This window comes from Saccostrea echinata, unplaced genomic scaffold (genome assembly GCF_033153115.1).
Source record: "Saccostrea echinata isolate AGI-Se365-2 ecotype Australia unplaced genomic scaffold, CSIRO_AGI_Sech_v1 ptg000014l, whole genome shotgun sequence".
Taxonomy (NCBI): Eukaryota; Metazoa; Mollusca; class Bivalvia; order Ostreida; family Ostreidae; genus Saccostrea; species Saccostrea echinata.
Genome location: NW_026889763.1, coordinates 11,624,081 through 11,637,375, shown reverse-complemented (window position 1 = coordinate 11,637,375; position 13,295 = coordinate 11,624,081). Strand labels below are relative to the sequence as shown.

The following is a 13,295-nucleotide window of genomic DNA, read 5'->3' as shown; positions in this document are numbered from 1 at the left end:
AACGACTTTGTTTATGAGCTTGTACCAACGTTTTCAGCTAGTTTTGGATGCAAACGCAATGTTCTATTAAAACTAGTAGTTTAGTAAAAGAACAAAGTATGTCTGCTTCAGAGCACGTCTCCCGTGTGAGAACATTGTATAAAGCAATTCTAAGGTGAGTCACAGCACCATAATTTTTCAAGGGTACTTGGGTATTGGTTTTAAATATGTTTGTACCTTATTACATATCAGTAAGATACATACATATTTAAAAACCAAGATCCAAGTACACCGTACCTGTGGAATTTTTATCAGTAAATGGCAAATAAAGTCCTAAGATGAAATTTCTGATCAATTGTCAGAAGTTGTGACCAATCACCCAATTGGCCTTTAATAGCCCGTTTAAGATATATCCCAAAAAATAATAATAAACAATTAGGGTAAATTCACCATGCATCGGACACCCTCGCACTTCAACAAGTTCTAGCAATATCGCTACCGACCGAATATTATCAAAATGGAGCTTAATATGTAGTATGTGGTTAAAATATAATTTTTTGACACAACCGCGCCCTATTTATTGAGAAAATATATAATTAAAAACCGATTTTTTCGGAATAAGTCAGAATTCACCATGGATCGGACAATATCCACCATGCATCGGACATACGATATTTAAACCAGAAAAATATCATACCTTGATCTCTGTGCTTCAAAAAGAGTGATATCGAAACATTTTTATCAATTCTTTTATTTAAAAATTGAACTTCTAATTAAATTTGAATGACTTTTTTGATCCACAAATGTGAAAAGATTTTAGTTGCATCACATTGCCTTAGAAAGGCTTTACAGTACCAGTAATATGGCAACTCACGCCTTTGTCTCGTGGGTTACCATCATCTAGTTTAAAGAAATAAATTGAGTCCACTTCTAGTCGTCATATATCGCTTATTTGTATTTTCACTGAAAATTTAGAGTTTCTATTTTTTATTTCTGTAAAAAACAGCTGTCATTTGGGTTTTACATGAAAATGGAAGTGATTACCCATGCATCGGAAAGTGTTCAATGCATGGTTAATTTGTGTCCAATGTACGGTGAAATAAACATACTAGTTAAAAACAACTCTAAAATATATTATTCAAACATTGAAGTAAAATTTTTGAAAAATTTCTGTAAAATAATCAATTATTGATAAATTTTACCTAGGTCTGACCCGTTCCGTTGACGTCTATTTAAAAGAACGACAACTCTAAAAATTGCAAAATCGTAAAATTCTGGTTACTCCCCTTTGATGATGCAAAATATGACGTAATTTCAAGGCCATTCTTGTGGTATTTTTATCACAACATGAAAATAAAAATCGGCATCATTAAAAAGTTTAAATCTTTCCCTTTAAGGACATATGCAACGTAGTTTGAACTTTATTGTCTTTTTCCCTGGAGTTGAAGAGTTCCAATACTTAAAGGAACTGTGTGCTACATTTTAATGTCTATATATGCTGCTGTACACTTCTTCTGAAACAAGTCTGGATAAACAAAACATCTAGAATATATGTTTAGTAATTTTTGTATATTTTTCTTCGAATTATACAAGAATTTTCATCAATTGATATCTTTTCAAAATCCCTGGTAATGCAGGCTGATTTTTTGTCTACGAACATCTGATGACAGTATTATCTTAAATTAAGAATATCTTGAAAAATTATCAGAAGGTAAGGTACGTTGCGTATGTCCTTAAGACAGAAACAAGTAAAAACATGAGGAGACTTGGGTTCAATGAAAGTTTATTGCTTAAAGTTGTTCGAAGCAAGGTATGTGTCTGATGCATGGTTAACTCACCCTATGGACTTCAGTGTAGGTCGATATGTGGTTATAAGGACCGATGTCAGTGATACTGACTGAAGATAGAAAGTGAAAGCGACCAAGGCTACGAAACTATCAATTTCTGTGTCTGAGGTCAATACACAGGAGTTCGCAATTTTATCAATAAAGTCAATAAAAATCACTCGATTGACCTAGCCATGAGCTTGGTCAATCGAGTGATTTTTATTGACTTTATTGATAAAATTGCAAACTCCTATGGTCAATATCACTTGACATGGGTCCTTATAACCACATATTGATAGTTCACTGAAGTCCATAATTATAGTTATATTATATAATCACTCAAAGTGAATAATCTGGCACAGTCCTAACTGAACAGACTTGGCTGTCATTACATCACAATGGTAAAAACATGCTTCTTATATTATGACATCAGGTTTTTTACTTAACTTTGGTGCAGCCGAACGGTGAGTCGTGTGATATCATATTCTGCAGATAAGTTTTCGCTTCAATATCGCAAAAGGACAAATATCACATGATATCCTTTCAGCCAATGAAAATTATGAAAATAATCTTGTATAATATTATATAATAATATATAATATTTACAGAACCATTCAGCCAGCACTATGAATGCCCAAGGACTACTTCTGTGTTTGTTATGTCGCAATATATTATCCCCAGCTCTTGCATGATGTTTGTGAGATTTTTCTGAGAGATCAATCTCTGAAACAGTGGGGATACAGGAAAACTTGTTTACCAAAAGTTCTTGCTTTTAGCCTTTTTACGTATTTTGATGCGGATTCATAATATTTATAGGGGTATGTCTTTTTACCACAAGGAACCACAAGGTACCACAAGGAACCACAAGGATACCACAAGGAATCACAAGGAACCACAAGGAACCCCAGGGATACCACAAGGTACCCCAGGGACACCATATACAACCTTAATTATTCTAAATATGGTTTATATGCACTTGTAAATTAGAAAAAAATGTTTTTGAAAGACAAATTAACACTTTTAAATTAATTGTCTTAAATATAGAGGAGTTACCCAAGTTAAAAATTTATAAGTAATATTAATTAATTAAACAATTAAGCTCAATTATGCATGTTTAGTTTTGAAGAACTTTAATATTTTATACGGTGTAAATAAATAATCATGTTTTAACTATGATTGTGTATTTCAATACGCAAAACCAAAGGGCACTCACATAAAACCAAATAATACTCTTAAGGTACCACAAGAAAATCCCAGTGTACCCTAGGATACCCAATTCAACATTAATAAATGTACATGTAAATATGGTTTATATTTGCACTTGTAAATGACACAGTAACTGTTTATTGTATATACTTCAATACACAAATCAAAAGGACCAAAGGATAGCCTTAAGTTACCACAAGGACATCCCAGGGTAACCCGAAGAATATCCCAAAATACCCCAAGGACACCCAGTTGGACCTTTATAAATCTAAAAATGGTTTTATGCTTTTGTAAATAACATAGTAACTGTTTATTGCATATTTTAATACACAAAAAAGGATACCAAGGATTGGCAAGGAAACCCTAGGTATCTGAAGAATACCCTTAAATACCCCAATAATGAGCCATATAACTGACATTCAATTCAGCTTTAATAAATGTAAATATGGTTTATGTGCATTTTTTAATTACATCATTTAAATACATTAATACTTAAAACTATATACGGCATATCTGAGGTAAAAAATAAAAATACGAGATAGAGTGTAGTTGAACATGATATTTGTTATTTACGTTCAAATTAAAATTTTCACTGATTCTGAACTTGAATAACCCCATGTTTCTATAGTTAAAATGACTTTAAACTGTGTCTGATATTTAAATGCGGAGTCAGTAAAAAAAACAATTATTGTTTTACCCTTAAATTTCTAATATGAAATATATGGAGATAACGAACAGTATTCAAGCTCAAAAGTCCATTATACAATACAAAATAGGAGCAGAGCAAACACGGACCTCCAAACATCAGAGGTGGGATCAGGAGCCATGGAGGAGTGAGCATCCCCTGCCAACCGGTCACACCCGCCGTGTGCTCCTTGTCATGATCGGGAAATAACGGAAAAATCCGTCGACAATTCAGTGTGTAAATAATGGCCTAACAATTAGTATGAAAAACGTCAGTCAGCATTTGACTCAATGATGAATTGTATTTGCTGACAAGGTCATTGTATCGACCATAGAACTTACGAAATGATGACTTTAAACGAGACCGCTGATATTCTTGTTTCATCAACTTATTTGTCAATAATTTACCTCGTTTTAGAAATTGTACATACGTAGAGCATGCTCTTGCGTATCGAATCAACTGAGAGATATATACCCCGTATGCAGGTGATGAAGGTATATTGCTGCATAAGTAAGGGAAGTTGATGATTGAAAAGTTAAAGTCATCACATTTATCATAAAGCTTGGTTGTTAGATTACCATTAACGTCTTTTTCAAGTAAAATATCCAAATATGAAACAGATGTGTCAGACTCTGTGGTATCTTTTATCTCAAGTTCACCAGGATATTTCGTATCGACATAAGAATGAAAATAGCCATTGTTAATTGACAATACGTCGTCGATATATATCTAAATGTCGAGTTGAACGCCACAGCAAGTGTTTTCTTCTTTTCACGTACAAGATTTTGGACAAATTCTGCTTCATATGAATACAAAAAAAGGTCTGCTAATAACGGGGTGCAATTGGTACCCATAGGAATTCCTAGCCAATAGATTGTTGGAAGACCTGGTCTCCAAAAACCACATAGATATTGTCAATCAGAAACTCAAGCATTTTTTTAATGTCAACTTCAGAGTACTTGTGTGTACAATCAGAATGTTTTTTAACAAAATAATTTTGCAAATGACCAATGTCAAGGTAAGTATATTTACGAGTTCCATTTTTATTGAAAAAGCAGCCGTCAATGATATCAAAAAGCCTGGACTTTAATTTATCGTGGGGAATGGTTGTGTATAAAGTTGAAAAGTCGTTAGTTTTATGAAACGCGATTGATTTAAATTGTGTAATTTACAGGAAAGTCCTATCCTTATATAAAGTAATTAAAACAAATAGAAAGATCTTTTTAATCTTAGTTAGTCTGAACTTATCAAAAATACGCCATATATGACTTAAAAAAAAAAAATCATAATTCATTCTCATGCAAGTTTAATAATTATAATTCACACATATTGTATTAATAAATTATCTCCTATAGGATAGTAAATAGCTTGGCTACTTGTCTCAATCTATTATACCTGGTAGTAACTGCATGGTTAGTTTTGTAGATCTATATTTATTAGAGAACAAAGTTCACTTACTAATAGGACCTTTTTTGGCCTTGTGAATTTCTGAAGAATCAAATCTGCTCAGTCTTCATTGAAAATATGTTAAAATTTCACTTGGAACCTCAGTGACTGCATACCAATTAAAAATGACATAATTTTCTCTCTAGTCCATGTATCAATAATTATGAAGTCATGAGTTGCCTCATTTTCCTCAAATCCTGAAAAAACTCTTTAAAAACGGTCAAAAATTGAAGCTGTTTCTCAATATTTTGCATAGTCCCCAACCTCTGATATAAATTGTTTATTTATATATTGAAAGAACTGTTTCATCAGATTTTTATCCATGAAATTTTTTTTTGGATCGTGGGGTGGGCTCATATTTTAATTAACTGAAGATGCTCAAATTCGTCCATTTTCTTCAAAATTCGGGAATATTGTAATTTCACAAAGCCTATTTTGCAATACCTGAACCCTCAAAGGAAACTTTTTTATGGGAAATGAAAGCAATATGTCTCTTCTTTATATTGAGGTTTAAAATGGAATCTTGGGACTTTGTCAGTTAATTGGTATATATAGGGACATGCAGAGCCATTTTAAGGAGTTAGTGGACTTTTTTATGCCACAAAGAAGTGAATCCACATTCACTTTTTTTTTTTTTTTTTTTTTTACAAAATCACATGGATTTTTAATAAAAAATTATTTAAAAAAATTTTGCATACAATTTTTTTGAACTCTCAGAATTGTTATTTAAAAACCCCAAAAGAAATAATTCAGACTGAAACATTATCATTATTAAGGGAGATCTGTCAAGTTCCCCACATACCATAAAGTTTGGTATTTTTTTTTTAAATGTTTTTAATTACCTCAAAATGGGTTTACAAAATTTTTTTTAGGAAATCAGCTAGTTTCTCATCAATTAAGTTTAATATCGTGATAACCCTTGGCCAACTTTAGTTGATATTGTTAATTTTACCAATGGCAGGCACCATATATGATTCACTGATGCAGGAAAAAATGGGTTATACATTTATTTTATTTTTTATAAACAATTTTCAAAATTATTGCCCATCTTTAGCAGACTGTAGATCTGTAGAAAAGTTGAAAGTACCAGGGTAGTAGAAACAAGACTCAAATTTGGAAAAAATGTGTCAGCTTCAGGTATTTTTGTAAAACATATTATTTTATTTAACAATTTCCAGCTAAATATAGTGACACTTATATCCTATGTAAATGGTACCAGAAAAACTTATTAAGTTTGTTGATTATATAAAACCCAGGTATTTTATCACCAAGCATGCAGTTTTACATTTGTTTATACACCTAAGGTATGGTGTAACCAGTCCTTGTGTACCTTGCGTATACACAAGTTAATCACTGAAAACTGTTGATCATCACTGATGATTACCTGAAATTGTGGATATATGCATGCAAGCAAACAAGAAATCTTGTACACAAGAGAGTTCTCCATATGTCATTGAAAATAGATGTATGCTATCATTTCTATATTCCATATAACTTCTCTTAATTGAGATGATCATGTTCCGTACAATCTATAGACATTCATACAATGCCATGAATGCATGATGATTTATTTTTTAATGAATGTATCAATCTAATATAGAGAAATTTAATAAGTTTGAATTCATGCATTCCCATAACAAAGAAACTCACAACCTTGGACTTCCTTTTTACATGTACATGATTGTTTTTATATTGTATTAAGGAATAAATGCTATGAAAACAATGAACGAAAATGTTTTGTTGAGAAAAGTTTTTGTGTTTATATATATATATTTAGTTTTTCTAGTTTATTTCCTGCGATTTTTACCCAGGAAATTTTTTCAAAAGCAGTGTAGTTTTAGTAAATTAACTGAAATTATTGTTGTTTACTTACATTTGGATATATAAGGTGTGTGAATTCAAAAATTGGAAATTTTGGAGAAAATTCAGTTTGTTTTAACATATTTTTCCAATTATAAGATCATAATATGTATATATACATTCTAGTTGAATACTTTTTAAGTATATAATCAATAGAATACACAAATCCATAGAAAAGTTTCAGAATTAATTTTTATTAACCAGTGTTAACAGAATTTTATTTGAAAAATTAGAACTTTTTATTTAAAAAGACAAATCTCCACCAAAAATTTAATCATATACAGACAGTCAGACCATAAATTTAACTCATGTAGAAAGTTTAATAAATGATGTGTTAAAATTAATTCCCAACAAATTACTTAATATCAATTTATATAAGGCAATTTTGAAAACTAAATCAGGCAAAAAAAGAATTTTGAAAGTGTTATTTTTTTTAATACAAGATTTGGAAGTGATTCTATTTAACCTTGATCATTTTGTTGCACTAGCTCCTGACTTCTGATATGTTTACAAAAAAACATCATCTTAAATTTATAACACACTCATTTTTTTTTATTTTGTAATTAAAGGCACTTCATTGTTTGGAAACTGTAAACCATTTATGGGTAGTTTTTCATACTTTCTAGACTTGAATGAGGATCCAAGTTTTTCCCCCCAAATCATCTATAGTTGCACTTCTGACATAAATAATTTATTTTATGTGTTAAATACCAGGGGCAGAAGGGGTTTTAAAAGAAATAATTTGAAAATGGCACCGTATGCATTTTCTCAACACAACTGTAAGCACTTTCAAAAGAAGATTTTCAAAAAAATGATGCTTTTTCACTATATTACCAATAGATCCTCGCCCTACACCAGAACCCCTAGCTAACCCACAGGCCATAAAGTTTCACAATTTTGTAAGAGGCACCCTTGCTCATATATGCATCACACCATGCATTTACTGGTAACATGTTTGCCTAATTTAATATCCTAGAATAAAGAATATTTTGAAAGAAATAATGCTTTTTCACCAGATTACCTTAAAACCTGACCCCTGGGCCACAAATTTTACAATTGATAGCTCAATTAATGCTTATTACATTCATGTCAACAGTTTGACTATTGGATTTCCAAGAGTAAAGAAGAAGATTTTAACAATTGCATATACAATGTATTTTGATGGTTTTAGTCCCATCCTTCAAGCCCAGAAGGGGAGAGGGGTCAAGGACCATGAAATTCAAAATTCATGTTTCCCTTTACCTATAAAAACTGGTTAACTTTACCCATAAAACTGGTTAAAATTGGTTCAGTGGTTCAAAAGAAGCTGAAAATTTCAACATTTTATGACCAATGAACAACAAACATAAACAAATCACAATTGGTAGGTCAACTGAATGACTCAGGTGACCTAAAAAAAATTATATTTACAATAAACAGTTTACTTTGTAATTAACAAAGGAACATAAATCATATTTAGATTTATTAAGGTTGAATGGAATGTCATTTATTAATCTAAGTGGTTCTTTGGGTTTGTTTGTTGGGATTTCATCATGGTCCTAAATGTCCCTTGGGGTTCTTTTATTCTTTATGTTTTGTATTATACAAATATACAATAAACAGTTATAATTCATAATTAACAAGTGCATTTAAACCATGAAAAGATTTTTTAAAAGTTGAATTGAGTGTCATTTGGATTTTCTTTCAGGTACCTTGGCTTATCCTAGTGGTACAGGGGTTATCATTAGGATTCTTCTTGGATATCAACTTTTGGTTTGTGTATTGACTACTGCAATACACAATTAACCATTAACTTTTTGTACATCATAAAAAGATACAATAATTTAACTGTTCCTCTGAACTATAAATGCATAATTTAGCTTAAATAAGTATATTTACTTTTAAATTTTTAACTTGGATAACTGCTCTATATTTAAGACAATTAAAGTGTTAAATTGCCTTTCAAAAACATTTTTCTCTAACTTACAAGTGCATATAAACCATATTTAGAATAATTAAGGTTGTATATGGTGTCCCTGGGGTACCTTGTGGTATCCCTTGGGTTCCTTGTGGTTCCTTGTGGTATCCTTGTGGTTCCTTGTGGTACCTTGTGGTTCCTTGTGGTAAAAAGACGCACCCTATTTATAGCTATTGATTTTTTGCACTGTAAATTAATATCCCATTCAGGATATTATTATCCTTCAGAATAATACAGTCAATCTGATTGGTTTAGAGCAAGTGTCCTTGGGTGACAAACCTACTCAGACCTGATAATTTGTGATGTCTCCCTTCTAAATAGTCCATAATTTTATATTTTATTCTATACGGGCTGTTATATCCCATTTTAACAATTGATCCTAACCTGCTGAACATTGCTGCTTTATCATGTTTATATATTGTCTTGTAAATAACTCTTGGATAGAACCAGTTTTCATATACTCAACCATACTTTGCAAAAGAACACCATTAAAATCATTTTTATATATGATTAAACCTCAAACTTGATATATGTCATTCACAATGTAAGGGAAAACAAAGTGTGAGAAGTGTTGTATTTATCATAGTTTATTTGCTCGTGTTATTATAAATTAAAGCAAGGAATTTTTTGTTCATCACACTCAGGTTACATAGAAGCCTTCCATTAGAGATGAGAGCTATGGGAGACCAGTATGTTAAAGATGAATTTAGGCGACACAAACAAGTCAATCAAGCGGAGGCTTATGTGTTCATGCAGGAATGGACTGTAAGTTCAAGATGTCTATTGAAGTTTATTTTAAATTACAATTAAGGACATATGCAACGTACCTTACCTACTGATAATTTTCCAAGATATTCTTAATTTAAGATTATAGTGCCATCAGATGTTCATTGACAAAAAATCAGCATGCGTTACCAGGAGTTTTGAAAAGATATCAATTGATGAAAATTCTTGTATAATTCAACAAAAAATACACAAAAATTACTAAACATATATTTTAAATGTTTTGTTCATCCAAACTTGTTTTAGAAGAAGTGTACAACAGCAAATATAGACATTAAAATGTAGCACACACTTCCTTTCAGTATCGGAACTCTTCAACTCCAGGGAAAAAGACAATAAAGTTCAAACTACGTTGCATATGTCCTTAACTGAATAAAAATGTTTAACAATGTTGTAAGGTACAAATACACTAGATGTTTGGTTATCATCAATGTAAAGTTTATGTTTGGTTATCATCAAATGACATCAATGTAAAGCTTATCTGGTCAGAAAAATTAATTACATGGGAAATTAGAAATACTTATACAAATGTTACATGATTACTACATGACATAATTATATCATGATTGAAAAAGAATGATGTTATACTACAGAGAGAAGATTAACTGAGTTATATATTTTTTAATTATAAATGATGCATCCTTTTGAAATTTTCTTGTCTAGAAATACTACCTGTCTCTAGGAAAACAATTATCAGCTCGTAGAAAAGAACAAATTGTGGGCTCACATCTCAGTGAAGATTTTGTGGACCATTTCAGTGACGACCAGGCGAATCAATTACTGGAACTTCATAAAGCAATAAAAAATCCTCAGGAAGGAGAGGGCAGCTCACCAAGCTAATCATCTGTGATTGAATAGTGTGATGTGTTCAGAATAATGTACTCCAGTATTATTTTTTTCATATATTCACTTGAGTGAGAGAAATTAAATTTTGTATTTGAATATGAGATGAAAAGTAAAACATGATGGTTTCATTTACTGGCAGAATGTTTTGTAGCAAAGGATACCTTTCATGTGTTAACAGTTATATTAAAAAGTACAGCTGTGTGATCAGTGCTGGGTACTAGCATATAGCAGAGGAGGGGGGAGGGTAAATACATGATCTATAATATTATACGATTATTAACTGGGTCAAAGGACAACAAATATGTTTGACCCAGTAGTTGATACTACAAAGATATGAGGCTTAAAAGGAGGTTGTGAGAGTAATTCAGCAATATTATTTTTTTCCTTAATTTTTTTTTATCATGCATTGTACTTGTTCACAGGATAAAACATTCTCCCCATTACTTGCAAAGGCAAGGCTAGATCTCAAGATACATGTATGTTACACTATAGAATGTATAACACATTACTTGTATAATGTTAACTTATTTATTTATTTGCTCTGGGTATAAAAAAAAATTATGAAAAAGATGGTCTAGAAATATTTTGTTCTGATGCAAGATTTTCATCATGCGTTATACATGTATAATTCAATTGTATATGTATGATCTTGTGTTACAAAATTTTTAACATGTTTTGATGTTATATTGAAAATAAACATTTATATAAAAATACCCAATGTATACTTGTATACATGTATGGAAATGACAGCAGATCTCACCAGGTCAGTTAATTCCTGTATGTAATGAGCTGTTTATGATCAAGACTTTTAAATATATGTCATCCTGTTGAGTTTATAAGAAATTGATTTATATTTAAGAAAGAGAAATGATAAGATTAACATTGTTATATTAGCTCAACAAATCCAAAGCTATTCTTGAGCTGATCAACTAAAAGTGGTCTCTGTTGTATCGGTATGAGCTGTATGGACCGTGGATATCGGCCTGTGTAGCTCAGTGGTTAGAGCGCCTGATAAGGAATGCGGGGGTCTCTAGTATGATTCCCAGGCCCAGCAATAAATTTTATCCTTCACTATTACAGTACATATGGTGCCATGTGCCTAGGATTTGAAAATGTGTCAGGTCCGTAGCAACGGTTTCAAAGGGGGGGGGGGGGGCAGTTCCCAAAAATCTGACAAGCAAGAAAAACCCCCCACCTAATTAACTGTCCAAATCCTTGAATTTCCCAGTGCTTGTCCTTACAGCATCTTAAAAAAATTTACTTTAACAAAATACTAAACTCAGAAAAAAGTGCCCTCCCCCCTGCATTCTACGGGCCTGTGACAATGTGTTCCTTGGGTCGTGTCGTGTGGACTGGACATGGCTTAATGTTAGAGCAGTTCAGTGGTTAGAGCACCTGATAAATAAAGTAGGGGTCCTGGGTTCGATTCCCTGTCTAGCCATTAATTTTCTCCTTTCCTAATACAAAATTAAACAAAAGAATACATATAATTCTTTAGGAAATATTCATAAGGGAAACACAAGGATACTAGTAGTAATACATGTATGTAAGTTGAGACAACAGTCCCCTCACATACAGTATAGGGCTGCAGTGAGTGATTCAGAGATCTACACTGAGGCTTCTTCATCCAATGAAGTATAGAGTCTAGTTTGCTAAAAATTTGGCCCTGCAGGCAAATACTGGGCTTCAATATGCACACGTATTAAGAAACACACATTCAAAAAAAAAAAGAAGAGTAAAATCTTAAGGTGAATTGATGTTGATGCTAAGAGAGATTACTCGAAATCGATGGTATGTTATATTTTTTGTCCCGTTCGATAATTTTTCGCTCGTGGAAAAACGTAACCAGCTTAAAGTAAAGTTTAAAAATTTTTGACCTATCAGGCCCGTAGTAAGCAATTTCAGTTTGGGGAGGGGGCATAACCATACATTTTCAGATTTTCATTTGGGGGGAGGGGGCACTATCAACTACCAAAAATTCCTTGACAAACAAGAAAAAAAAAGTAAATAAAGGTCATCAGACGTTATTATTGAGGGGGCACAAGTAAATATATTAGCTATGTTGTCTATAGTATTCTATATATCCCCCCCCCCCCGTGTCCCCGGTTCCTACGGCCATGCCTATGCAAGTGCTTATGACCGTATCACAATCGATCGGCTGAGATTGGACTTGGCTGGATATTTAGACTGACATCGAATTTAAACATATGTTTGTGTGGTAAATGAATATCATACAGTTTCAAAGCACATTATTATGAGCTCATAAACATGTATAAATGCTAATTATCAAGATCCTGCCTCTTTAAATTCAAAAGTCATTATTTCAGTTAAACTGCCCGGTTAATTTTTTGCAAAGTAGGTCAAAGGTCAAGGTCAAGTGAATTGTAATGCAGGTATTTTTCATACTGTCTTATGACAAACATTGGACAGCATATACTTACCTCTTAAATGTCAAAAAATGCTGTATTCCGGCACTATGAACAATTTTGAAAAATAGGTCAAGGGTCACGAGATCGGTAACCATGGTAATTTACAAAAACCATAGTGCCAAGCAAAATATGTATATGTATTTCATTTGTATTGTATAATTTTTATTTGAATTGTATAATTTTTCATATGTATTCTATAACTTTCCATTTGCATTGTATAATTTTGTATTTGTATTCTATAAATTTCCATTTGTATTGTTGAATTCTCCATTTGTATG

The 13,295-nt window shown here is 31.9% G+C and overlaps 1 protein-coding gene across 1 annotated transcript; it reads left to right on the top strand.

Moving 5' to 3' along the window:
• The first annotated feature begins 14 nt into the window (after positions 1 to 14).
• LOC133187221 (succinate dehydrogenase assembly factor 3, mitochondrial-like) lies at positions 15 to 11,196 on the top strand. The gene is made up of 3 exons (XM_061322576.1): positions 15 to 154; positions 9,604 to 9,724; positions 10,406 to 11,196. The coding sequence occupies exons 1-3, from the start codon at positions 48 to 50 to the stop codon at positions 10,580 to 10,582; spliced, it is 405 nt and encodes a 134-aa protein (XP_061178560.1). The 5' UTR covers positions 15 to 47; the 3' UTR covers positions 10,583 to 11,196.
• The last annotated feature ends 2,099 nt before the right edge of the window (positions 11,197 to 13,295 follow it).

What these genes read in the sequence shown, in the direction of transcription:
- LOC133187221 (XM_061322576.1), top strand. Translation starts at nt 48, where the DNA reads ATGCAAACGCAATGTTCTATTAAAACTAGTAGTTTAGTAAAAGAACAA. An exon ending in TTGTATAAAGCAATTCTAAG is followed by an intron (nt 155 to 9,603) that starts GTGAGTCACAGC and finishes CATCACACTCAG; the next exon opens with GTTACATAGAAGCCTTCCAT. An exon ending in TGTTCATGCAGGAATGGACT is followed by an intron (nt 9,725 to 10,405) that starts GTAAGTTCAAGA and finishes TTTCTTGTCTAG; the next exon opens with AAATACTACCTGTCTCTAGG.